This window comes from Podarcis pityusensis (assembly GCF_964106645.2).
Source record: "Podarcis pityusensis genome assembly, chromosome: 13".
Classification (NCBI taxonomy): Eukaryota; Metazoa; Chordata; class Lepidosauria; order Squamata; family Lacertidae; genus Podarcis; species Podarcis pityusensis.
In genome coordinates this window covers 16,042,483-16,066,667 of record NC_138038.1, presented here as the reverse complement: position 1 = coordinate 16,066,667, position 24,185 = coordinate 16,042,483, and the positions used below count along the sequence as shown (strand labels likewise).

The following is a 24,185-nucleotide window of genomic DNA, read 5'->3' as shown; positions in this document are numbered from 1 at the left end:
TTTAATTCACTAATGGCTTGGAAGAAGAGGAATGTTTTTGCCTGGTGCCTATAGATATGTAGGGAGGTGCCAGGCAAGCCTTCTTGAGGAGGGCTGATTCTTTTCTGATCTAAGAAGTCCCTTTCCTCATTCTACACTTGGTGACAAAGAATAGCTACCCACAAACCTTCACAGCCCCTACTTCCTTCTCAACCATCATGCATTTGAACTGCAAGCAGGAAACACCTGCTTCTTCCCAACAGACTCATGAAATGCACTTGGACGAAAAGAGCCCCAAGCCAAAAGCCACATGGCATATCCAGATGCTGGACAAGATTGGCCAATGGCATTATTCTGCACTAGTTGGGCATTGATCTGAGCCAGCCAGATCATCTTATGTTGAGATTCCTGTATCCCAGACCACATGACTTTCCGGATGACTTCCAACTCTAAGATTCTATTATTCTTAAGCAGTGCAGAGGAAAATGTTTCGAATCTGGCTGGAAAGGCAGGTATGTGCTGGACTGGTGATATGTAAGTAGAATAACATTCTCTTTTCCCATCTCTCAAGGATGTAGGAATTATGCCTCACCTGGTGAAAGCTTCTGTGCCACACCATTCTGTTGTCATCAAGGGTGAATTCCTGGCCTGCGGCAGCCTCCCCACCCAGTCTTCCAACCTTGACTCTCATGAAGGAGTTATTTGGAAAAGTGACCAGATTGGTAATATCAAAGCCAGCTTCTAATTCCCTGTTCGCACTAAAAGATACCGTTTCCCCAGCAGAGTTGTTAAAGGAGACACTCCTAAGAAAGGGGTGGAGCTGCATTGAAAGAAAAAGAGTAACTTTGAAGTAATGCAAATGTCTTGTAATACATACCTAAAGGGTTTAATGCTGTAGACTAAGGTGTCCTGACAGGCTTGGCCTAAGTCACTTCCTCTTACCTTGGAAGGCAACAACCCCTTCTGTTCTGCTTACTCTGTGTGTGAATTTGGTTTGAGTAGAGTTCTGAGCTGTTCCTTACAGCCAGATGGATTTAAGAAGCCACTTCTTTCTGAAAAGAATGTAGTCTGAAACTACCACTTTCTATACCAATAAAAAGTTTAGGAACTTTTGCCATTTTGTAACCAAGCTATGTCTTCTGCTTCTGCAACTTTTTTCTGAATGCTGTGTTCCAAAAAACCTTTGAACTTTGAAGAGTTTTGTAAGTAAACCATGTAGGACCTGCTAAGCATGTGATCAATTTTTGTGCTAGGGAAGTGGGATCTTCTGGAATTCACTGGAAAGGGCATATTTTAAGGTTTTACAGTGTGTCTTTCAATGCTTCTGGTTGCTGCATGTTTTGCCATGCACACAAAGGAAGTTGCTCACAAAAAAGCAGGATAGTGCAGGATTGGGTCCTCCTGCTTAATAGCTGTAAGCAATGTGGCCTGATATTTCACTATGCTAGTCCTTAATGAGCAGCTTCTCTGCACACAAGGGGAGAATATGGTCTTACATTGAAGCTTGATTTTTTTCAGGGTACAGTGTTACCTCGGGTTACATGCGCTTCAGGTCACAGACTAACCCAGAAATATTACCTCGGGTTAAGAACTTTGCTTCAGGATGAGAACAGAAATCATGCTCTGGCAGCGTGGCAGCAGCAGAAGGCCCCATTAGCTAAAGTGGTGCTTCAGGTTAAGAACAGTTTCAGGTTAAGTACAGACCTCCGGAACAAATTAAGTACTTAACCTGAGGTACCACTGTACTGTTTTATGTACCACTGCCCAGGTCAAATAAAATGTATCTCATGAAAAGAATTACCTGCCAAGGCTGGAATTTCTGAAGCTCCTGCATCCCTCCTTCCACTGCTGCCCTGTATTTGGTCCTGGACAAGAACATGGCATGTAGAGCATGTGCTGTGGCATAGACAGCATTATAGAGACTGTAGCTGTGGCCAGTTATGCTCATCACAAATGCAGATGAAGGGAGATCTTCCAGTTTCTCCTCTCTAGTGCAGGTTCCACTGGCCTGCTCCTCTGTACTGGAGTTTGGAAATGAACAGAGAAATACTTGTGCCCAGAACTGCTTGACAAACCCATTTCCATCTTCCTCAAAAGGATTTTGTGCCTGAAGAAAGGCTTTGAAACCTTGCACCACATTTGAATGAAATGTAAAGGAGAGGGAACCATGAAAGACTTGCATATCCATGCTCATTTGATAGGTTAATGCTGCAAAATCCAGCTGTGCTGTCAGAATCCACACCTTGCCCTCAGAGGTTTTGGTCACATTTTCCAGTAAACCTAGTGCTACCACTGATCGCAAGCCAAGCATGGACCTTGTTCCTCCATAGACAACCACCACCATGGCTTTACTTTCCATAATAGCTTGATAAATTTGGACCCAGTGGAAATACATGACATAGTACTCAGCCAAATATGTCGTTTTCAGGGTTGTCTCTGAGAAGGCCAAGCAAATACCTTTCTGGTAGAGCAGAGGTTTCAGTGTCTGAATAAATCTCTCTCCACTGTCTCCACTAGCAAGCAACCCAACCCACGTCCATCCAAAGTGGAGAAGTAACTCAACAATCCCAGTGTACTGATGGGCTTCATTTGACACCATCCTGTAGAAGGAAGTGGATTGGCTTTGATCAGCATCCTCTGGAGCAAAGGAGCCATAAGTGAGCTAGAAGGAAATAAAGAAGCATAATCTGTAAATGTGGAAGACAGACTGCATATGTCCATTGAGGGCCTGACCACACAGAAGGTGAAATGAGCCAGTTGTCTTAAGAAGGCAGGTTCCAGAAAGTTGGGAAGGGCAACAGATCTTGCCTCCATGGAGCTTCTCAGCTTCTGCCTCATCCTCTGCCACCCCCGCATGCCCACTTCCTTGCATTCCTTTTTCCCTCTCCCCCCCCCCATTTTTCCTTCTTGAGTTTGTAGTCCTTGGTTTCCTGCACTGCTACTTTCCTCTCCTCCATTTTCTTTCTCCATTTCATCCCTTTTTCTTCATCACTGCATTTCAGCTTCTCATTTCATGGTGTCTTAACTTCCTTTCCACACATCTATCAAACCACTAATGCACAGAATCCCACTCAAGTGCCACAATGTGTGCACAACTGCCTCCTGATAGTCTGAGTTCCAGCTTTGAGGATAGCAGCTTCAGTCTTCAGTCAGTAAGCTATGGGGCAAAGGTGGGAGCACTGGCGGAGGAAGAGGGGTGCGGGGGGAGCACACCGCCCCTGGCAGCGCGATCCCAGTGGGGTGCCATTGCGGCTGCCCCCCGCCCGTGCTGGGCGCCACGCCCCCAGGATGTGCACCACACCCCTGTGGGCGGTGTGCCATGCCCCCGGGACGCACGCCAGCCCTGCCCCCACCTGCTCTCCATCCCCCAGTGCCAGAGCATGAAACTCCACCACTGGGTGAGAGAGGCACCAGTTGGCAGAATGAAAAGTGGAAGCATGTTTTTTTTGCTCTCCCACTACCACAGTACCTTCTCTCCATTCAAAGACTATCTATTTTTACTTCACTCTTCCCTTCTTCCTGCATGGCATTTGGAGTGCTGCTGTAGCGCTCCCCCTTGGACAAGGAATGAGAAGCCAGCAGCCAGTGGCCTGATGGCATTTCCGGGTTTTCTGTTTATTCATTATGGACCCTGATTTATTTCTACAAAGTTTGCAGAGAGGTTGAATGATTTGTGAGGTGGCTAGACAATGTTGCATCTAGCAAATGTTATCCGGCACTTTCCAGTGCATTTCCCAATTGCTTTTTGGAAGGAAGCCGTTTTCCCATCACTTTTTGGAGTATGTTTATGTGTGTGTAGTTTTGCTCACAAAAGCACCAGTTCACCCATGCAGAATCATACAATCATAGGATTGTAGAGTTGGAAGGAATCTCAACTAAAGCATCCATGACAGATGACCATCCAACCTCTGCTTAAAAACCTCCAGTGAAGGCATAGGTACTCAAGGGAGGTGAGTGGTTGAATCCTACACAAAACTAGTGACAGCCTGGAGGCATCCTGAGATTTGCAGAGGTCACATCAATTCTAGCTCAAGTACTCCATCCATGATGCTGCCTGCCCCCAGCCCACTACGGCTGCTGCCTCCTCCTGCTACTGCTAGGAAGGAAAACATCCCACAGCTAAATGCCTCAGATGGAAGCAGGACTAGATGCAGGAAAGTGACTACTACTGAGTTAGACCACTGATCCATCTATCTCAGTATCGTCTAGATGGAGTGGCAGGAGACCTTTACAGACCTACCCAGAGATGCCAGGGATTAATCCTAGGGCTTTCTACATTCATTGTAGGTGCTCTGCTAACCCTTTCAATGATGTGATGACTTGCCAGTGGATAAGACTAAATAGGATAATGCTATTTCCCAGCACATGACAGACACCCATACATTCAAAAGAAGTTCACCACAAGATTGTGGATTGAGCTCTAGGGTTGCAGAGATGTTCCACCAATCCATGCAGTATCCCCTCCAGTTGGATTATATAGTTTAAGCCTGTATTGGGGGGGGGGGAGATTCAAATAGTACAGAAAACAGCTCCCAGGATATTGCCAGATTGTTTCCAGTCTCAATTAAAGCCCTAGAAATTGTCTGAAACTCATATATCTAAAGAGCTACCTTCTCCCATACCATTCACACTTGGGTGAGGTCAGGTCTGGCCAAAGACGTTCTGCAGCCTGAGATGGAAACTGATTGCACCTGCCATTGAATCTTCCTGCAACACTGTCAATGAGATGGCATCATCTACTGAACTTGAGACACCAAGCTAGTTAGAGGAGTCAGGGGAGGCCTGCAGCATACACTACTCATACCTCCAGTAAATAAAAATGGTCATTGTGCTTAAGAAGGGAGAAAGGAATGCCCAACTTGAGCAGACATGTTTAAATGCTGCTGATGGCTCAATACTATATGACAGGGTGTGTGTTTTGGTGGCATTTAATTTAATTGAGCAAAGCTCACTGGAAACACTTTTTGTGGATGGAAGGACTACCCTCCTTTGTCAGTCACAACTCCTCTACTGTACAAAACCTTTCTGGATAGAAAATAGGATAGTAAATAAGTATGAAGTCGCCAAGGTGGTATCTTACCTGGGGGATCTTGTAAATGTCCAAAATATCTGCCATTTGGAGGGAGGTATCAAAGTCCAGTCCCCCAATAGCTGCCATCAGATATTTCTGGGTGTGGCACTTGTAGTTGGGGACAAGTGTGGAGGGAAGGTTCAGAGCGGCCCTGTAAGTCATCCTTTCACTGAAGTAACTGTCATAAATGTGGAATCCCAGGGTGATATTAGGTAAGATCTTGGGGTTCTCATTGATCTCCTTGACAGCAAACACCAAAGCTAGAATATGCTGGTAGTTCCTTGCCACCACACTGTGAAGAGAATTTTATGCTGAACCCTTGGAAAATATGCTATGCAATTTTTAAAAAGGGCTTCAGAATTATTCTTCTGTATTCTACTGCAAATAGTTCCCTAGTATACACATATCTGCAAAGCAATTTTCCCTAAAAGAATGCATTGTATAAATTTCAAATAATAGTTGTGTTTTGGTTTTGTTATCTTTTTAGAGCATGCTAATTTTGGTAGGTTCACATTTAAATGTGAACTGATTTGAATCCTGCCTCTATCTCTAATAAGGGAATACTGATACTTTTGGGTCATACATATACTTGACAACACTATCTAAAGATTCAAGAGATGGTGTTAATAATAATAATTTATTATTCATACCCTACCCATCTGGCTGGGTTTTCCCAGCCACTCTTTAAAAACACAATACAGCATTAAACATTGAAAACTTCCCTAAACAGGGCTGCCTTCAGATGTCTTTTAAAAGTAAGATAGTTGCCTTGAGATCCGCTGGGAGGACGTTCCATAGGGCAGGAGCCACTACCGAGAAGGTCCTCTGCCTGGTTCCCTGTAACTTCACTTCTCGCAGCGAGAAGCCTACACCAGCTTCTGAAGTTTGGGTAAATGTTAGTCTTGGCTTGTGGGCTGGTTGTAGTCTCTTCCTGGTTTAAGGGCATCTTGTTAAAAGGATCTGCAAGTTGCCCGGGTGGGGGCTAGGGCAATAGTACTTCTCCAAGTGCCCAGATGTGGTTACCATTAGATGCACTCCCAGCAATGGCCTGGGATGGGAAATGGCTATATCCAATGCCTATAGCCAAACCATTCACATTTGTCATCAATAAGGTTCTGGCCTATTTGAACCCAATTTATATGTTGCTGTCTTGTCTGGTTATTGACCATTAAGGAGTGATAAGGTCACATGGCATTGGCACGCAACACTTTCTAAAGATTCAAGAGATGCTGTTGCTGACAGCAGTCTCTGAAAATTATTACATCAGCCCAAATTCCCTGAACAGCCACTTTTGCCCAGTTCACTAACAGATTGTACCTAGCAGCTGAACCAATCTGCCTCTGACCTCAGCATTTAGCCAACTGTATTTCTGGCTGCTTGAACAGTTGAGCTCTTAAGAAACCTGCTTTTATGGCATTCTTCTGGTAAGAAATGGGAACCTTCCTAGCCTAAAAGACATACCAGCTCACTTGTTCTGATCTTCACTACAACAAATCTTGACAAACTGGGGATAAATACCTAACTATTTAAGTCTCAGTTGTCCACTTTTACCTCAGCTTTCTCTTGTCTTTGCCTCACACCTCACTCATTACTTCTCCCAACTGACAGTTAACTGCCATTTCTTCACTGTTCAGAACCTTCAGCCAATGACTGTCTGTTGTTCCCAAGGCCAAGCAGAATGAATGTACCTGTTCCAGGCCCTGCCTATAAATATTAAATGCAATTGAATCTCTTTCCCCTTCCTGTCTTCCTATCACCAAGTAGCTATAACTGAACAGGTCTGCACAACATTAAGAGCAAAAACACCAAACTTTGACACTCACACACTGACATAAACAGAGACCTTCAACAGAGGATAGAAAGCATTTTTAAACCACAAAACACAGAAATATACAAAACATTTATATACAGGTACTGATTTGATCCAATTAAAACCGCGTATCAAAATGCAGAGAAGTAGGTAGCCTAGCTTAATGGAGTAGTTCTCATAATTTCCAAACCTGTGACATCTTTTTAACTAGGAATATCCTATAAGCCTTGCCTCACTTGGATGTGAACATCTGGGGGTCTTGAAACCCCACCTCTCAGCTCTCAGCCCAAACTTCCTGAGGTGAAGTTCAATATTCAGAACACAGAAGGGCTTTCCATCTTAACTAGGTAACTCTTCAGCTTAGCAATAGTTCCCCACCACCACCTCTGCCTGGAAGTAAATCCCACTGAAACCAGTGGCACTTGCTTCTAAGTAAGCCTGGCTAGAGCTTAGGAATGTTTCTGTATTATCTGACATATGAAGTCTTTACAAGGTATTAAGAAGTTGATGGGTAGTTAGCCTTTCTCTGAAGTCTTCTTTGTCAAAAGCAGAAAAAAGGTGAGAAGCAAGGCCGCCAACAATAAGATCACCAGGTTGGTAGTATTCATGTGGAATTCTGGACAGATCATGGATGATGCAACTCCTGGTATGTTTGCACACCAAATGTGGCAGATAAAAGAGAAGGGGCACAATAAAGAATAGCATGCTGAGGCAAATATTCTTTCTCCTCAAACACCCTTACATCTATCTGAAACATGAACCTTAGCTTCAATAGAACCCTCAGCACAATATTCCGCCTTGACAGGAACCACACTACACTACCAATTCACAGATCAAGATCCTATCCTACAACTCAATGTAGACAACAGCAGAAATCCTTCCCCTTCCTCTGCCCTCTCCCTTGCATAGAATCACAAGAAGGGTTTTTATATTCTAATGTTTAGACTTTGACTTTTATTCTCTGGAAATCTATTGAGACATTATCCAAGAGACAGTTAGTAATTATGAGAGTAATAATTACAGATGAGATAATAACTAGCTCTCTTTACATCAGGAAAATGAAACAGATGACCAAAAAAAACCACACACCATGTTTCTGATGTTTCATTCAAAGTGGCTTCTGTCCCATTACGGGACAACAGAAGGGCATGTAGAATACACTGCCATCAATGCTGAAATGCCTCACTTGACCGTGGAAATGATTAATCTGAGCTAAAATTTCACACCTGAACATCTGTTCATTAATTTAATGACATTTATACTAAGACAGGCTAAAGACTGGGGTGAGATTCTCTTGGGGAATCTTATTCAGTTTCTAATCAATCACCCTTGGATGTTCTAGTCAGGCCTGCATATTTTGCGGTACCTATTAGAGTTTTTTAGTTTTCCAAAGACTCCAGCCTCGATCCAGCCCTCAACATTTTAGATGTGTTTATTTTGCTGTAGTATTTTGGATCTGGAATGGAGAAAGAGCAGCAGATGTTCATTGATGTTTGGAACATAACCCCCAATTAAGTGTGGAGTGGCTGTACTGAAATCACTGGCACTGGTTAATCATGAGGCAGCAACTCTACTGAAACCTTCTTTATGGGAAAATAACCTAGAAAGGAATGACACGTGTTTGTTTGTTTTTTAATTGCCTCTAAATATATCGTTTTTCCTTGGCCACTTCCTAATCAATTACCCTCTAGGTTCATGTCAGGCATCAAAATTTTGTGGTACTCATCATAGCTTCTTAGTATTCCAAATGAATCTTAGGGAGAAAAGAGTTTGGAGACACCTGTTGTAAAGAGGCCAATAGTGGATATTTAAAAGAATTGCACATAAAAGTTGTAAGAGATAGAATACAGCATAATTATATGATGTAAATAAAGAGAGATTATATTTGCTATTTCCTCTTTATTAACTGCTCCTTGCTGTTCAGATCAGGCCTCAACAAAATGATGTAGCATTTGGGAGCAAAGATGGAACCTAGTAAGCCAGCACTGGAGGCCAAGATGGAGAAGATCTCCACAGCCACCATGTATTTCCCCTTGGTGCTCAGGTACACTGGAACAAACGAGATCCAAACACTACAAAACAAGAACATGCTGAAGGTGATGAATTTGGCCTCATTGAAGCTCTCTGGCAGTTTCCTGGCAAAAAATGCCACAACAAAGCTAATAATGGCCAAAAAGCCCATGTAGCCCAGGACACAGTAAAACAGGGCAACTGACCCTTCGTTGCAGCCTAAAATGATTTCTCTCTTCACTGAGTGCATGTCAGAATCAGGGAATGGGGGAGAGGTTCCTAACCACACAGTGCAAATGCCTGCTTGAATAAGAGAACAAGAAATCACAATGGCGCTTGCCAGTCTTTTCCCCACCCATTTCCTCATTCTAGATCCTGGTTTGGTGGCCACAAAGGCCAGAACCACCGTGATCGTTTTGGCCAGAACACAAGAAACGGTCACTGTGAAAACAAGGCCAAAAGCCATTTGTCGGAGCAGGCAGCTCACTCTTTCTGGAGGGCTGAGAAAGATCAATGGGCAGAGGAAGCAGAGCAGGAGGAAAGTGAGGAGAGTGTAGGTGAGGTCCCGATTGTTTGCTCTGACAATGGGTGTGTCCTGATGTTTAATGAAAATGGCTAGGACCACCAGTGTGAGGAGAGAGAGATAAAGAGCAAACAATGCTAAGCTCATCCCCAGAGGCTCTTGAAAAGACAGGAAGCTGATGGTCTTTGGAACACATTGTGATTGATTCCTGTGTGGATAGTGGTCCTTTGGGCATGCAACACAGTCAACCATGTCTGGAAAGAAAATAATACATTCAGATTTTGGATGTGTTGGAGAGCAACTACTAATACTGCAAGTATAGAACTCATAATGTTAAATTAGAAGTATCACAGATATTTCCAGATAAACCAGATTCAAACTGATGCCTAAGAACCCTACCTCAGTACTGTGTGTTAGGCTTTTTGGGGTGCAGTTTAGACGGACAAGAGTGGCAACTACAAATAAAAATCATCCTTATAATTGTTCAGAATAAGAATTAAGGAAGACATCTTATACTCAGTCAGATCAACGGTCCATTTATCTCATGGGTAACAAACCTTGTCTTTTTAGGACAATGTCCATATTCCTTTATGGGGGCTGTCTGCCAAAAGGTATGGAGGAGAAATTTGGTTTTGTTGACATTCAAATGGGAAAGTTATCCAAACTGCAATCCTTGAACCAGTACATGAACCAAAATACAGTTTCCCACCCCCCCAAATGTGTACTGTTCTAAAAAACATGTGGTTCTCCAAACAAACAATATGTTACCAATTATTTACTTAACCTTTTCAACAACTTCTAACATGACTTATGTTTGAAAAGCATATATCTTGTGTCACCTACTTTTCTGGGGTGAAATCTTGCCTTGAGGACATGGGGCACAATCATAGCAGCAGAATGGCTCCCCCTCCTTCTTCTCCTTGCTGGAACCAGGAGGGCAATTTGGGTTACACTCAGAAAGGGGTGGAACCTGCCCATTTAAATGAACACACAAACAGTTTAACTCACAGAAATTAGTAGCGCTTTTGACTTCCTTCCCCCCCCCCCCCCGTAGGAAAATACTAAACTACTTATTCGAAACTCAAAGACAAACTACCTACTGTATTTTCTGTGTATAAGACTAGGTTTTCCCCCTAAAAAATAATGTCTGGAATTTGGGGGCATCTTATACATGGGGGCCATCTCCCCCCATTTTCGTAAATCGGAGTCCCCAAAATCAGGGGGTGTCTTTTATGCTGCGGAGAAAATGCGGTACTTTGCTATTTGTGGTTTTTAAAAACAATGCTGAAACTCATCATCTTTGAGCCCGCTTCAGGCATTCAGAAAAATTGCATGAGGGCTCAAATTAGGAAGGGGAGGGGGGTAATCTTCACTAGCCCTGCCCCCATTGTCTCCATTCATAAGGGAATACCTATTCCAGCCTCCATTTTCCTATCATAGCACATGTAAAAAAATAATGCTTGTGACAATATGAGGCAGGTGAAAACCCACAGGCGGGCCAGTAAGTCAGCGGGAAAAATTCATCCCTGGCCCCAAATACAGTTACAGAGAATTCCCAGGCGAGGTCTTATCGCATTCTAGCCTGCTCAACTTCAGTCAAGACGACTAACACAGTAAGGTGGTAGGGTGGATAATTCCACACTCAATGCCTCGTGCCCTCCTCTAATTGGCCCATGGTAAGAGCCTAGTAATAATAAGCAGAAGAAAATTTGTTTGTTTGTTTGTTTGTTTGTATCCCGTCCATCTGACTGGGTCACCCCAGCAACTCTGGGCAACTTCAAACATAATAAAAACACAGCAAAACGTCAAACATTTAAAACCTCCCATTACAAGGCTGCCTTCAGAATGTGCAACAACATTCTATTTTCTAATATCTCATGGATGTAGGAATTATGGCCCACCTGGTGAAAGCTTCTGTGCCACACCATTCTGTTGTCATCAATGGAGAATTTCTGGCCTGGGGTAGCCTCCACACTCACCCTTCCAACCTTGACTCTCACAAAGGAATCATTTAGAAAAGCGACCGTGTTGGTAATATCAAAGCCAGCATCCACTTCTCCATTCTCACTAAAAGATACAGTTTCTCCAGCAGAGTTGTTAAAGGAGACAGTCCTAAGGAAGGGATGGAGCTGCATTGGAAGAAAAATAGTCACTATGAAGTAATGAAATGAAATGAAAAAAGAAAAAACCCATGGCTTTCAAGTCCAACTGTTTGCATCTTCACTCAACAAGAGAATTGTGGGGTAACCAGCCTCATGTAACCAGAATGCTTACCCGAAGGATTCCTAACGAACCATCCCTTCGGGGAACAGACAGGGTGAAACAGAATATATAAGTGCACACAATCACAGTGTGACCTTATGACCTTCGACAACTTCACATTTGTCCTTTTAATTATCCCAGTGATTTTAAGTGTTCTATACTGTGATGCCAATAAAGCTATTTGTTATTTGATTTTATATTTAACCAACATGCTTGAGTCTGATTAATGCTTTAAGCCTGTCCAGACAGGCTTGGCCTATGTCACTTCCGCTCATCTAGTGAGGAAAGGGGCAACAGAGTCTTCTGTTCTGCTCAGAATTCCCTGTGTGTGGAGCTCTGAGCTGCTCCCTTCCACCACAAAGATTTATCCAGTTTAGGAACTTTTGCAATGTGGTAACCAAACTATGTCATACTGCCTGTTCAGCTTTTTTTCTGCTGCTGTACGGAAAAGCACACAAATCTGACCTTTCAAGAAGATAACAAGTAAACCAATTGATAACTTACTGAACCTGTGTATTAGGAAAGTGGGATAGTGTGGGATTCACTGGAAAGGGAAGGTTTTAAGGTTATACAGTCTATATTTAAATGCTTTTATTTGCTGCATGTTTTGCCATTGTTAAATGCCTGCTAGGGAAATTTGCCCAAATTTCTTGCAACAAGAAAAAAGAGAGAGAGCTAAACTCTTGAGAGTCCCATGGACTGCAAGAAGATCAAACCTATCCATTCTGAAGGAAATCAGCCCTGAGTGCTCACTGGAAGGACAGATCCTGAAGCTGAGGCTCCAATACTTTGACCACCTCATGAGAAGAGAAGACTCCTTGGAAAAGACCCTGATGTTGGGAAAGATGGAGGGCACAAGGAGAAGGGGACGACAGAGGACGAGATGGTTGGACAGTGTTCTCGAAGCTACCAACATGAGTCTGATCAAACTGCGGGAGGCAGTGGAAGACAGGAGTGCCTGGCGTGCTCTGGGCTATGGGGTCATGAAGAGTCGGACACGACTAAGCAACTAAACAACAACAACAAAGTCCTCTTGTTTGTTGTTTACTGGTCAGGGACAATCATTGTGAGTGCTGCACTTGCTGTTCCCCAGCTCAATTCCTCAGCTCCAGACACATTTTGTCCCAGCTCCAGCTGCCTCCTCCTGCCAAGTCCCCCTTTCTCCTCTTAGCAAACCTGTGCAATGTTTCTCTGAGGCCCATGGCAGTTGAGAGGCACAGGGCATTCTTGACATGATAGCTTGAGTCCAGCAGGCCCCTGATGGGGCCACACAACCACCTTAGATGTCCTATTCCCAGGGCAAGTGTACCTGGCTGCCCAGAGCTCTGCACAGGCCTGTCTTTCAGTGGAGGATCAAATCCTCCTTCATGAGCACCTTCTCTGCACACAAGGGTCCTATACTAAGTGCTCAGAAATTTTCGGGGTACTGTTCTACATATCACTGCCCAGGTCAATAAAATGTATCTCATGAAAGGAATTACCTGCCAAGACTGCAGCTTCTGAAGCTCCTGCACCCCTCCTTCCGTCACTCCCCTATATTTGGTCCTAGACAAAAACATGAAATGTAGAGCATGTGCTATGGCATAGACAGCATTATAGAGACTGTAGCTGTGGCCAGTTATGCTCATCTCAAAACCAGACGAAGGGAGATCTTCCAGCTTTTCATCTCCGGTGCAGGTTCCACTGGCCTGCTCGTCTGTATTGGAGTTTGGAAATAAACAGAGAAATACTTGTGCCCAGAACTGCTTAAGAAAACCATTTCCATTTGCCTCAAAAGGATTTTGGACCTGAAGAAAAGCTTTGAATCCTTGTACCACATTTGAATGAACTGCAAAGGAGAGGGACCCCTGGAAGACTTGCATATCCCAGCTCATTTGATAGGTTAATGCTGCAAAATCCAGCTGTGCTGTCAGAATCCACACCTTGCCCTCAGGTGTCATGGTCACATTTTCCAATTCTCCAAGTGCTACTATTTCTCTCAAGTCAATCATAGACTTTGTTTCTCCATAGAAAACAACAGCCTTTGCTTTACTTTTCATAATAACTTGATAGATTTGGATGAAGTCAGATTGCACATCATAAAAGTCTGCCAAATATGTGGTTTTGGGGGGTTTCTCACAGAAGGCCAAACAAATGCCTTTTTGGGAGAGCAGAGGTTTCAGGTCCTGGATAAATCTCTCTCCACTGTCATTATCTCCAGCAAGCAAGCCAACCCACGTCCAACCAAAATGCAGAAGTAACTCAACTATCCCAGTGTACTGATGGGCTTCATTGGGCACCATCTTGTAGAAGGGAGTGGATTGGCTTTGACCAGCATCCTCTGGAGCAAAGGAGCCATAAGTGAGCTAAAAGGAAATAACGGGGCAGAGTTTGTAAATGTGCATTCATTGCCTGCTCATCTAGAAGGCAAGATCAGACCGTTTCCTCAGAGGGGCAGGCTCCAGAAAGCTGGGAGAGGTGGCACATTTAGCCTCTGTGGATAAATAGCTCAATAAATAGCCTCTGTGGATAAATAGCTCAATAAATAGCTGACATCATGATTTTCTTGTGAGGTGCTTAGACAATGTTGCATCAAGCAAATGTTATCCCACATTTCCTGTTCATTTTCCCATCATTTGGGGGGGGGGGGAGTAGTTTGGCTCACAAATTCTGAATCACCTTTAACTGCAGAACCTGAATTTGCTGATATGCAATTGAAATAGTGACAGTCTGGAAAGCATCCTGAGACCTACAAAGATCTTGATTGTAGCTCAGGCACTCAGTGGATGGTGCTGTCCTCTCCCCGCATACTATGGCTGCTACCTCCCCCTCCTACTGCTGGGAATGAAAGCATCCCACAGCTAAATACCTCATATGGAAGCAGGACAACCTCCCTTGTTTCAGGAAATTGACTGCCAGTTGGTTCATTCTCCAGCCAGAAAAGTGGAGGGAAAGACAGAACACAGCATGGTGCCTACAACTACGTCAGAACATTGATCAGTCTAGCTCAGCTTTGTTAACACTGAGTGGAAAGACACATTCAATGACCTACCTAGAGATGTCAGGGATCGAGCCCAGGATCTTCTCCATTCATTGCAGGTGCTCTATAGTCCTTTCTGTGGTGTGGTGATTTGCCATTGAGTAATAATGAATAGGAGAATGGTATTTTCTGGCACTTGACAGGCACCCATTCATTCAAGAGAAATTCACCACAAGATTATTGATGGCTCTTTGGTTCCCTTTTTAATATTTTCTTGATATGCACCCCAATTTACAGTGGGCTGCGGAGAGGTCCCACAAGTCTATCAGTATCTCCTGCAGGTGAATTAAATGTTTTGAGCCTGTATTGGGAGGAGGGGCAGAAAGCTTCAGCTGGTACAGAAAACAGCTGCCAGGATTTTGTCAGATTGCTTCCAGTCTCAATTCAAAGTCCTAGTATTGGCCTTTAAAACCCCTGAATTTTCAGGAACTCATTTATATTAAGGATTTATATAAAGGACCACCTTCTCCCATACCATTCACACTTTTTGGATCATTGAGTGAGGCCAAGCCCAGTCAAAGACATTCTGCTGCCTGAGATAGAAACCAACTCAAGTATATCATCCACTGCACTTGAGACACCAGACTAGTTAGAGGGGTCAGGGGAGGCATGGAACATACACTACTCATTCCTCCAACAGAGAAAAATTGCCAATGTGCTTAATAAGGGGGGAGAGGAAAGCCCACCTAGAGCAGAGCTATTTAAATGCTGCTGATGGCTCATTACTACCTGACAATTTGGGATTGTCCGTTAGTTAATGAATTCTGGAAACAGATTGGTATAGAAATATCGGGAATTGTGGGTAGGAAGGTGGAAATATCTAAATTAATGGTTCTTATTAGCCTGAGTAGCACCGAGTTAGAAACAAAAGAGGAATGTAAATGGGTAATTTAATGATGATAATTGCAGCCAGACAGGTTATAGCGAGTAGTTGGAAAAATGCCGAAGAGCTAGGGGTGAACCAATGGAGGGAAAAATTGAAAAATATTATAATCTTAGAATATCTAACTGTGAAGATACATAAAATGAAAGGGTTCAAGGTCAGTGAGAAGGAGGAGGATTGGTTTGAGAAAACATTGAATTATTTGGGCAGGTTTGAACAATTTGGGGCAATTAAAATGTTAAAAGTTAAATAAACCTTGTGGAGGGAGGAGTGTTAAGGTATATGGAATTGTACATATGGTTGATTTGAATGTTATTATTGATTATGTATACCCAATGTATCAGCTGCCTGGGGGTTTTCACTGTTTGTGTTTTGGTTGTTTGGGGGGGGGGAATTACTACCTAACAACTTTATGCTACACATTTTAATAAGTTGTGCAAAGCGTACCGGACACTTTTTGTGAAAGGCAGGGCCACCTTCCTTTGTCATTCACAACTATTTCTCTATAGTATGAAACCTTTCTTCACAGAAAAGATCATGTTGAATGAGTATGAAGTCTCCAAGGCAGAATCTTACCTGAGGAATCTTGTAGATGCCCAAGATGTTTGCCATTTGGAGGGAGGTATCAAAGTCCAGTCCCCCAATAACTGCCACCAGGTGTTTCTGGGTGTTGCACTTGTAGTTGGGCATAAATGTGGAGGGAAGGTTCAGAGCAGCCCGGTAGGTCATCCTTTCATTGAAGTAACTGTCATAGATGTGGAATCCTAAGGTGATATTAGGTAAGATCTTGGGGTTCTCATTGATCTCCTTGACAGCAAAGGCCAAGGCCAGGATATGCTGGTAGTTCTTTGGCACAACACTGCAATGAGAATGTTATGCTGATTTCTTGGGAGATATGCTATGCAATTTTATTTTTAAAAAATTAGGACCTCATGACAATTCTTCAACATTTTCATGCAAATTGTGCTCTAACACAATTTAACACAAATCTACAAAACAATTTCCCCTAAAAGAGTGCATTGCATTCCACTTGTATACTTCTATACCACTTTCACTAATATATGCATTTTTTTGGACACTTTATCCCAGTGTATGTATTTTTGGATACATTTCATGACTGGAGAATTGCACTGCAAAATTTGGAGAAGTGTGAATGGCAAATGATAGCTGTGTTTCGTCATCTCTTTAGGCAGATTTTAGCAGGTGCATGTTTAAATATGAACTGATTTGAATTCCCTCCCTTTCTCCAATAAGGGAATACCGATACTTACTTTAGGTAAGTAAGTAAGTACATGTACTTGATGACACTTTCTAAAGATTCCAGAGATGCTGTTGCTGAGGCCAGTCTCTGAAGGCTTTTACCTCAGACCAGATTCCCTATTCCGCCACTCCTGCCCAATTCAATCACAAATTGTAACTAGCAGCTGAACTAATCTGTCTCTGACCCCAAAGTTCAGTTGAGCTCATTTAAAAAATCTGCTTTTATGACATTCATCTGTTAAGAACTGGACAGCCTAAAATAGACACCAGCTCACTTGTTCTAATCTTCACCACAAGATATTATTAACACACTGGGGATAATTGGCTTAATATTGATACCTTCTTTGTCAACTTTCACCTCAGCTTTCTCTGGTCTTTCCCTCAAACCTCACTCATGACTTGTACCAACTGACAGTTAACTGTCATTCTTCACTGATCGGAACCTTCAGCCTATTACAGTCTGTTGTTGCTCAGGCTATTGAGAATGAATGTACCTGATCCAGGCCCTTTCTATAAATATGAAACACAATTGTCTCTCTTCCCCCTTCCTCTCTTCCCCTATCACCAAGTAGCAATCACTGAACAGGCCCACACCACAGTAACAGCACAACTTTGACAGCCACACACTGACATCAATAGAGACCTTTAAAATCTTTTGAAAGCACATAAAGCATAGACATATACGCAACATTTATATACAGTTACTGATTTGATCCAACAGAAAAGCTGTATTGAAATGCTGAGAAGCAGGTAGCCTAACTGAATGGAGTAGTTCTTATCATTTTCAGACCTGTGACACATTTTCAACTAGAAGTATCCTGTAAATCTTGCCTGACATGGATAAGAACATCTGGGGCTCTTAGAAATCCACCTCAGAAGGAGAGGCAAGATTTTAAGAGTCCTCATCCCAAACTTTCTGAGGTGAAGTTCAATATTCAGAAGTAGACTACCAATTTACACACACACACACACACACACACACCCTGCCTGGAAGTAAATCCCACTAAAATCAATGGAGCTTGCTTCTGCGTAAGCAAGGTTAAAGCTGGGGAATGTTTCTGTTCCAGATGATTATTTGAGATATGCAATATTTACATGGTATTAAGAAGTTGATGGGTAGTTAGCCTTTCTTTGAAGTCTTCTTTGTCAAAAGCAGAAAAGAGGTGAGAAGCAAGTCCACCAACAATAAGATCACCAGGTTGGTAGTATTCATGTGGGATCCTGGAAAGATCATCAATGGTGCAACTCGTGGTATGTTTGCACACCAAATGTGGCAGATGAAAGAGAACTGGCACAAGAAAAAACAACAACATACTGGGGCAAATATTCTTTCTAATCAGACACCCTCATTTCCATCTAGAACATGAACCTTAGCTTCAGTAAAATATTCTACCTTGACAGAAACAGAACTTGACTACCAATTCACAGATTAAAATTCTATCTTACAACTTGACAATGTGAGAAGCAAAAATCCTGCCTCTTCCTCTGCCCTCTCCCTTGCTTAGAATCACAAGTAGGGTTTTTTATATTCTCATGTTTAGACTTTGGCTGATATTCTCTGCAAATCTATTGAGACATTATCCAAGGGAGAATTAGTCATGACAAAAGTGATAATTACAGATTAGATAATAACTATCTCTCTTTGCATCAAGAAAATCAAACGGATGGAAAAAAAAACATGTTTGTGGGGTTTCATTTGAAGTGGTTTCTGTCCCTTTATGGGACAACAAAGTGCATGCAGAATTAACTGCAATGAGGAAGAAAATAAGAGTGGGTCAGTCTGTTATCAGTGCTGAAATGCTTCATCTGACCAGTGCAAATGATTAATCTAATGTCCTTAAATTTTCCACCTGACCATTTGTTTATTAGTTTACTGACAATTATACCAAGACAAAAGGATGGTGAAGGGCACTGAGTTTTGTAGATGGTTTGTGTTGGTGGCAAGGAAATGTGGAGAACTAAATTTAAGATAGGCAAAATGAGAAACTGGTAAAATAGAAATTAACAGGTTCTATTGACTTCTAAGGGAGACACTTCAATTTACCTCTTAACGCACACATGCAAATGAACATAAAGAATATATGTGCCACCAAAAGGGGTGTAATTTCCAAGGTTTTGCACCTGGAGCTGTGGGGGGCAGGGTGGAGGAAAAAGAGATTACACCCCCTTCACAGGATCGAAAATACAGATCCTTTATTGTGAAGTTATGGACCTAAACAGAGTAAAAACAAAAACAGTTGGTGGGATGGGAGGGAATAATATAACAAGAATAAAAATTACCAGCCAAATTCTTTACTTATATCTGATTCTAGATATAAGTGAGATTATTGCTCAATCAGACCTGGCAATAATTGTGGAATTCATTATAGAGGATTATTAGTTGTCTTACTGGCTACAGTATGGCTGGAACTAGCTAGTATTTGAAAGTGGTGGTTCTGTGCGCACAAAGGAGGGAAGGTGCAACATCTTTTGGGGCATAGCGTTATCTAAGCATCTGACCCAACTTACGTGAATCATTGAGGGTACAGAGAAATGGGATAGTTTTTATGTTACATGGTATCCATCTGTTACTTCTATTACTAAATCTCATTGTCCTCCTATGCCACCTATATCCCAAACAGCAATCTGGTGGGGCTACCTCCAATATTGAGAATCACTTCAAAATAACTCTTTTTATGTTTATAGATAATGAGAACAGTCAGACAAGATAGGTTTAATCAGGGAATATTTCCCAGGATTGAAAATAGGAATGGAGTACTCACAGCAGCTGAATATGCTTTTATTTATTATACACATAGACACAGCCTAAAGCTTTACTAGATCCATCCCCCATTCATTTGTGTTCATAGATATACCTGCATGCCATCAATTAGTCCAGCTTACCACCTGAGTGTCTGGTGCATGTTTGCATCAAGGTCACAGTGACTGTACAGAAATCCATGTACTTAGCTGCATGGGTTCAAGGATGAACATGGTCTTGTGCTGTGGGAAATAGGCCCTAAGGCCTGGTTGGCTTAAGCACGGTAGTCCAACGTGTGGCCCCGCCAGCCTTCTTCCACCCCTTCCCAAACCATAAGAACAAAAAGCTTTTTCTGTTGAAGATTTTTGAAGACAATCTCTTATTTTTGGCATCTTTCCTGCCATATTTTAATTCTCTCTGGAGTTTTCCCCTTTTTACAATGTGTTGCAAGGAGAGCAGTCTGTAACCAGTACTGAAAAACCAATCGTTCAAGCTATATGTCCTGCTCAAAGACCAAAACCAAAGCTCAATCCATAACAGTTACTTGTTTCAGTTGTAACAAAGGACATAAATCAAAATGTTTGAAGATTTCCAGAAAATACCAGCCAATAACAAACATAAAATACAACATGATACGATGTGGAGAAAGAGAATATATTGTCCATATTCTGATAAAACAAAAAACAGAGATGATAGGATAATTTACTACTTCCTTTTTATTAATTGCTCCTTGCTGTTCAGATCCGGTCTTAACACAATGATGTAGCATTTTGGGGAAAAGATGGAACCCATTAAGCCAGCACTGGAGGCTAAGATTGAGAAGATCTCCACAGCCACCATGTATTTCCCCTTGGTGCTCAGGTACACTGGAACAAATGAGATCCAAACACTACAAAACAAGAACATGCTGAAGGTGATGAATTTGGCCTCATTGAAGCTCTCAGGCAGTTTCCTGGCAAAAAAGGCCACAACAAAGCTGATAATGGCCAAAAAGCCCATGTAGCCCAGGACACAGTAAAACAGGGCAACAGACCCTTCGTTGCAGCCTAGAATGATTTCCCTCATCACAGAGTGCATGTCAGAATCAGGAAATGGGGGACAGGTTCCTAACCACAAAGTGCAAATGCCCGCTTGGATAATGGTACATGACAACACAATGGTGCTTCCAAGTCTTTTCCCCACCCACTTCCTCATTCGGGATCCTGGTTTGGTGGCCACAAAGGCCAGAACCACCATGATAGTCTTGGCCAGCACACAAGAAACAGTCACTGTGAATACAAGGCCAAAAGCCATTTGTCGGAGCAGGCAGCTCACTTTTTCTGGTGGGCTGAGGAAGATCAATGGGCAGAGAAAGCAGAGCAGGAGGAAAGTGAGGAGAGTGTAGGTGAGGTCCCGATTGTTTGCTCTGACAATGGGTGTGTCCCGATGTTTAATGAAGATGGCTTGGACCACCACTGTGAGGAGAGAGAGAGAAAGAGCAAACAATGCTAAGCTCATCCCCAGAGGCTCTTTGAAAGACAAGAAGCTGATGGTCTTTGGAATGCATTGCGATTGTTCCATGTTTGAATAGTGATCTTCGGGGCACCCAACACAGTCATCCATATCTGGAGTGGAAATAATCATTTCAGAGTTCAGATGTCTTGGAGAGTTTCCAGTGCTGCTAGTATGGAACTGTTAGGGTTAAAGATGTTTCCAGACAAACCAGATTGCAAGTGATGTATGAGAACTCCACCTCAGCTTTGTGTGCTATGTTATTTGGGGTGTCCCCATAAGATACATTGTGCAGTTTAGATGGAAAAGAGTGGTAACCACAAATACAATTCTTCCTTGATGTAATTGTTCAGTACAGGAACTTAGGAAGGTGTCTTATACCAAGACAAATCACTGGTTCCTTTTAGCTTAGTACTGCCTGCCTTATTTTAACCTCAAACAAAGATTAGATCAGTGGTGATAAACCTTTTCTTTTTAGAATAAGGTACATATTCATTTATTGGGGCTGTCTGCCAATAGAGACGGAGGAGAAATTTGGTTTTATTGAAATTTGACTGGGAAAGTCATCTAAATTGCACTGTTTTGACCAACACGTTAACCAAAACACAGTTACCCTGCAAAATGTATGCCTCTCTAAAAACTTTTGATGCAGACCTCCAATTAAACAATATGTACAAAAATGCCTATATTACCAATGTAGAATTTTTACTTTATACAGTCAATACTTTTTTGTATATCCCATAGTAATTACATTTATTTTCTATATAGAACGTATGTATCAAAGAATGATTCATGTATTCCTGCATTTTTGTAACTCTTTTATGCTGCTCCCCTATACCAGATAAACTGCCGAATCACTGCATTCCTTGCTCAGCTGCCCCTGAAGGATTGTATGTTTAGCTAGAGGGCACAAGTGGCTAGGATGTTTTATATTACAATCCCTGTGAATTCCTTGAGATTCCTTAAGCTTTGGGAAGATACAGGAATGGATTATGGCACTTTCTGAAGGCCTAGTTGTCAAAGAAGGTGTACAATAAGTGAGTAAAAGCTTATACCTGAAGCTCCAGAGTTTGGGTAATCAAGATAAATGAGGGGAAACATAAAACAGGGACTTTTCACCCCTCAACGTGTAACCTTTCTTGTGGTACGCATTCTACAATGATGTTATATGATGTATGTTTATGTGTGGAAAAACCCAATTAAATCTTTGTTAAAATGTGCTTTCAGGCAGTTTGTCTAACTGGCGGTTAGCTGAACAACTGATTTAGCAAGGCTGCCTCATTGCAATAGCTTCTCTAATAAACCAGGTCCCTACTGGACACTTTGCTTGCATATTCTCTTTGTTGGGGTTTATTTAAAGGTTGTTCCCTCACCTCGGCAAGAACTAGTGGTTTAGAAGTGAATTCTTACCATATCATACCCTCCAACATGTCTCTGATGAAAATAGGGATGTCCCATTCCATAATGATGATTTTACTATTTATACCCCACACATCTTACTGGGTTGCCCCAGCCATTTTGGGCAGCTTCCAACATTAATAATAATAATAATAATAATAATAATAATAATAATAATAATAATAATAATTTTTTTAAAAAAATAAACATTAAAAAACCTTCCCTATATAGGATTGCCTTCAGACAGCTCGGGGGTCAGATAACTTCATGCCCTTCAGCATTTCTCCAATGAAAATAGAGACATCTGAGGGAAAAGTGGGACATTCTGGGATCAAATCAGAAACCAGGACGGCTTCTGACTTCTCTAACTCAGGGACGTCCCTGGAAAATAGGGAAACTTGGAGGGTCTGCCATATTAGCAATTATTTACCTATTTACTTAACCTTTGCAACAACTTCTAACATGACATATGTTTGAAAAGTATGTATCTCGTGTCTCTTACCCTTCTGGGTCGAAATCTTGCCTTGAGGACATGGAACGCAATCATAGCAGCAGAATGGCTCCCCCTCCTTCTTTTTCTTGCTGGAACCAGGAGGGCAATTTGAGTTACATAGTGAAAGGGGTGGAACCTGCCCATTTAAAGAAACGCATAAACATTTTAGCACACAGAAATTATTAATGGTTTCGGCTTCATCCCCCCCCCCCCGAAGCCAGCAGTAGGAAGACACTAAATTACTGAGGACCAAACTATTTGTTTTGCTATTTGTCGTTTTAAAAAAGAATGCTGAAACTGACCATCTGTGAAAAGAATGCCTGAAGGCTTAAACTCGGAAGGGAACTGGAAGTTCATTTTCACCAGCCCTCCCCCCATACATAAAATGAATACTTGTTCACCACCAGCCTTCCCATACTGAGCAGAAAGTATTAAAAAGGCTGGACATGCTTAGAAGCCTCCCTATAATTTGGAACTTTTGTGACAATATACTGCTCTGCCTCCTTTCTTTTAGCAAATGTTTTGTGCCACTGGGGAAGTGATAATTCTGTATTGATTTGTTTTGGATGTTTGTATGTGATGCCAATAAAAGGCTTGATGATGATGAATTTGGAACTTTGTGTTGTTATCTTGGTCCCCAAATATGAAACTGTAAAGGAGTTCAACCAAATGCTCTTAGAAGCCCCCTTCACACTTCCTGCCATGCTTTTTGTCTTAATTGATGCATCTTCAAACGTATTTTGTACTTCAATGTGTATTTTTCAAATGATTTTGGTCCATTTTTGAGCTGAGAACTAGACCACAAAATTCAGAGAAATGTGAAACCTGAAGGATAATTAGTTTCGGAAGGTCGTGGTTCGAATCCCCATGACGGGGTGAGCTTCCGTTTTTCGGTCCCTGCTCCTGCCAACCTAGCAGTTCAAAAGCATGTCAAAGTGCAAGTAGATAAATAGATAGTGCTCTGTTTCCGTGCGCTGCTCTGGTTCTCCAGAAGCGGCTTAGTCATGCTGGCCACATGACCCAGAAGCTGTACGCCGGCTCCCTTGGCCAATAAAGTGAGATAAGCACCGCAACCCCAGAGTGTTCTGTGAGTGGACCTAACGGTCAGGGGTCCCTTTACCTTTACCGATGGTAACTTAGGTGGGATTTTTTTTTCCGGTGTGGAAGGAACTAAAACTGGTCCTCCTGGCACAAATTGGGTTGGGCTACATCCGGGATGACTTCCAACTCTATGATTCTACTATTC

At 42.3% G+C, this 24,185-nt stretch overlaps 2 protein-coding genes across 2 annotated transcripts in view; both read right to left on the bottom strand.

The window, feature by feature from the left end:
- The window catches only part of LOC308460291 (uncharacterized protein), a 226,847-nt gene that overhangs the window by 145,431 nt on the left and 57,231 nt on the right, over positions 1-24,185 (bottom strand). The window contains exons 12-14 of the mRNA XM_080976430.1: positions 22,949-23,075; positions 16,134-16,321; positions 572-799 (exon numbers count right to left, since the gene is read on the bottom strand). Of these exons, the coding sequence (XP_080832556.1) occupies positions 572-799; positions 16,134-16,321; positions 22,949-23,075 (543 nt within the window). The remainder of the gene's footprint in view (positions 1-571; positions 800-16,133; positions 16,322-22,948; positions 23,076-24,185) is intronic.
- LOC308460454 (vomeronasal type-2 receptor 26-like) lies at positions 8,647-14,750 on the bottom strand. The gene is made up of 5 exons (XM_080976892.1): positions 14,687-14,750; positions 13,137-13,200; positions 11,295-11,522; positions 10,237-10,363; positions 8,647-9,647 (listed from the first exon to the last, which is right to left on the bottom strand). The coding sequence occupies exons 1-5, from the start codon at positions 14,722-14,724 to the stop codon at positions 8,749-8,751; spliced, it is 1,356 nt and encodes a 451-aa protein (XP_080833018.1). The 5' UTR covers positions 14,725-14,750; the 3' UTR covers positions 8,647-8,748.

What these genes read in the sequence shown, in the direction of transcription:
- LOC308460454 (XM_080976892.1), bottom strand. Translation starts at nt 14,724, where the DNA reads ATGGAGAAGATCCTGGGCTCGATCCCTGACATCTCTAG. An exon ending in AGAAGCTGCAGTCTTGGCAG is followed by an intron (nt 11,523 to 13,136) that starts GTAATTCCTTTC and finishes CTTCCAATGCAG; the next exon opens with CTCCATCCCTTCCTTAGGAC. An exon ending in CAAGATTTCACCCCAGAAAA is followed by an intron (nt 9,648 to 10,236) that starts GTAGGTGACACA and finishes TTTTCTTTCCAG; the next exon opens with ACATGGTTGACTGTGTTGCA.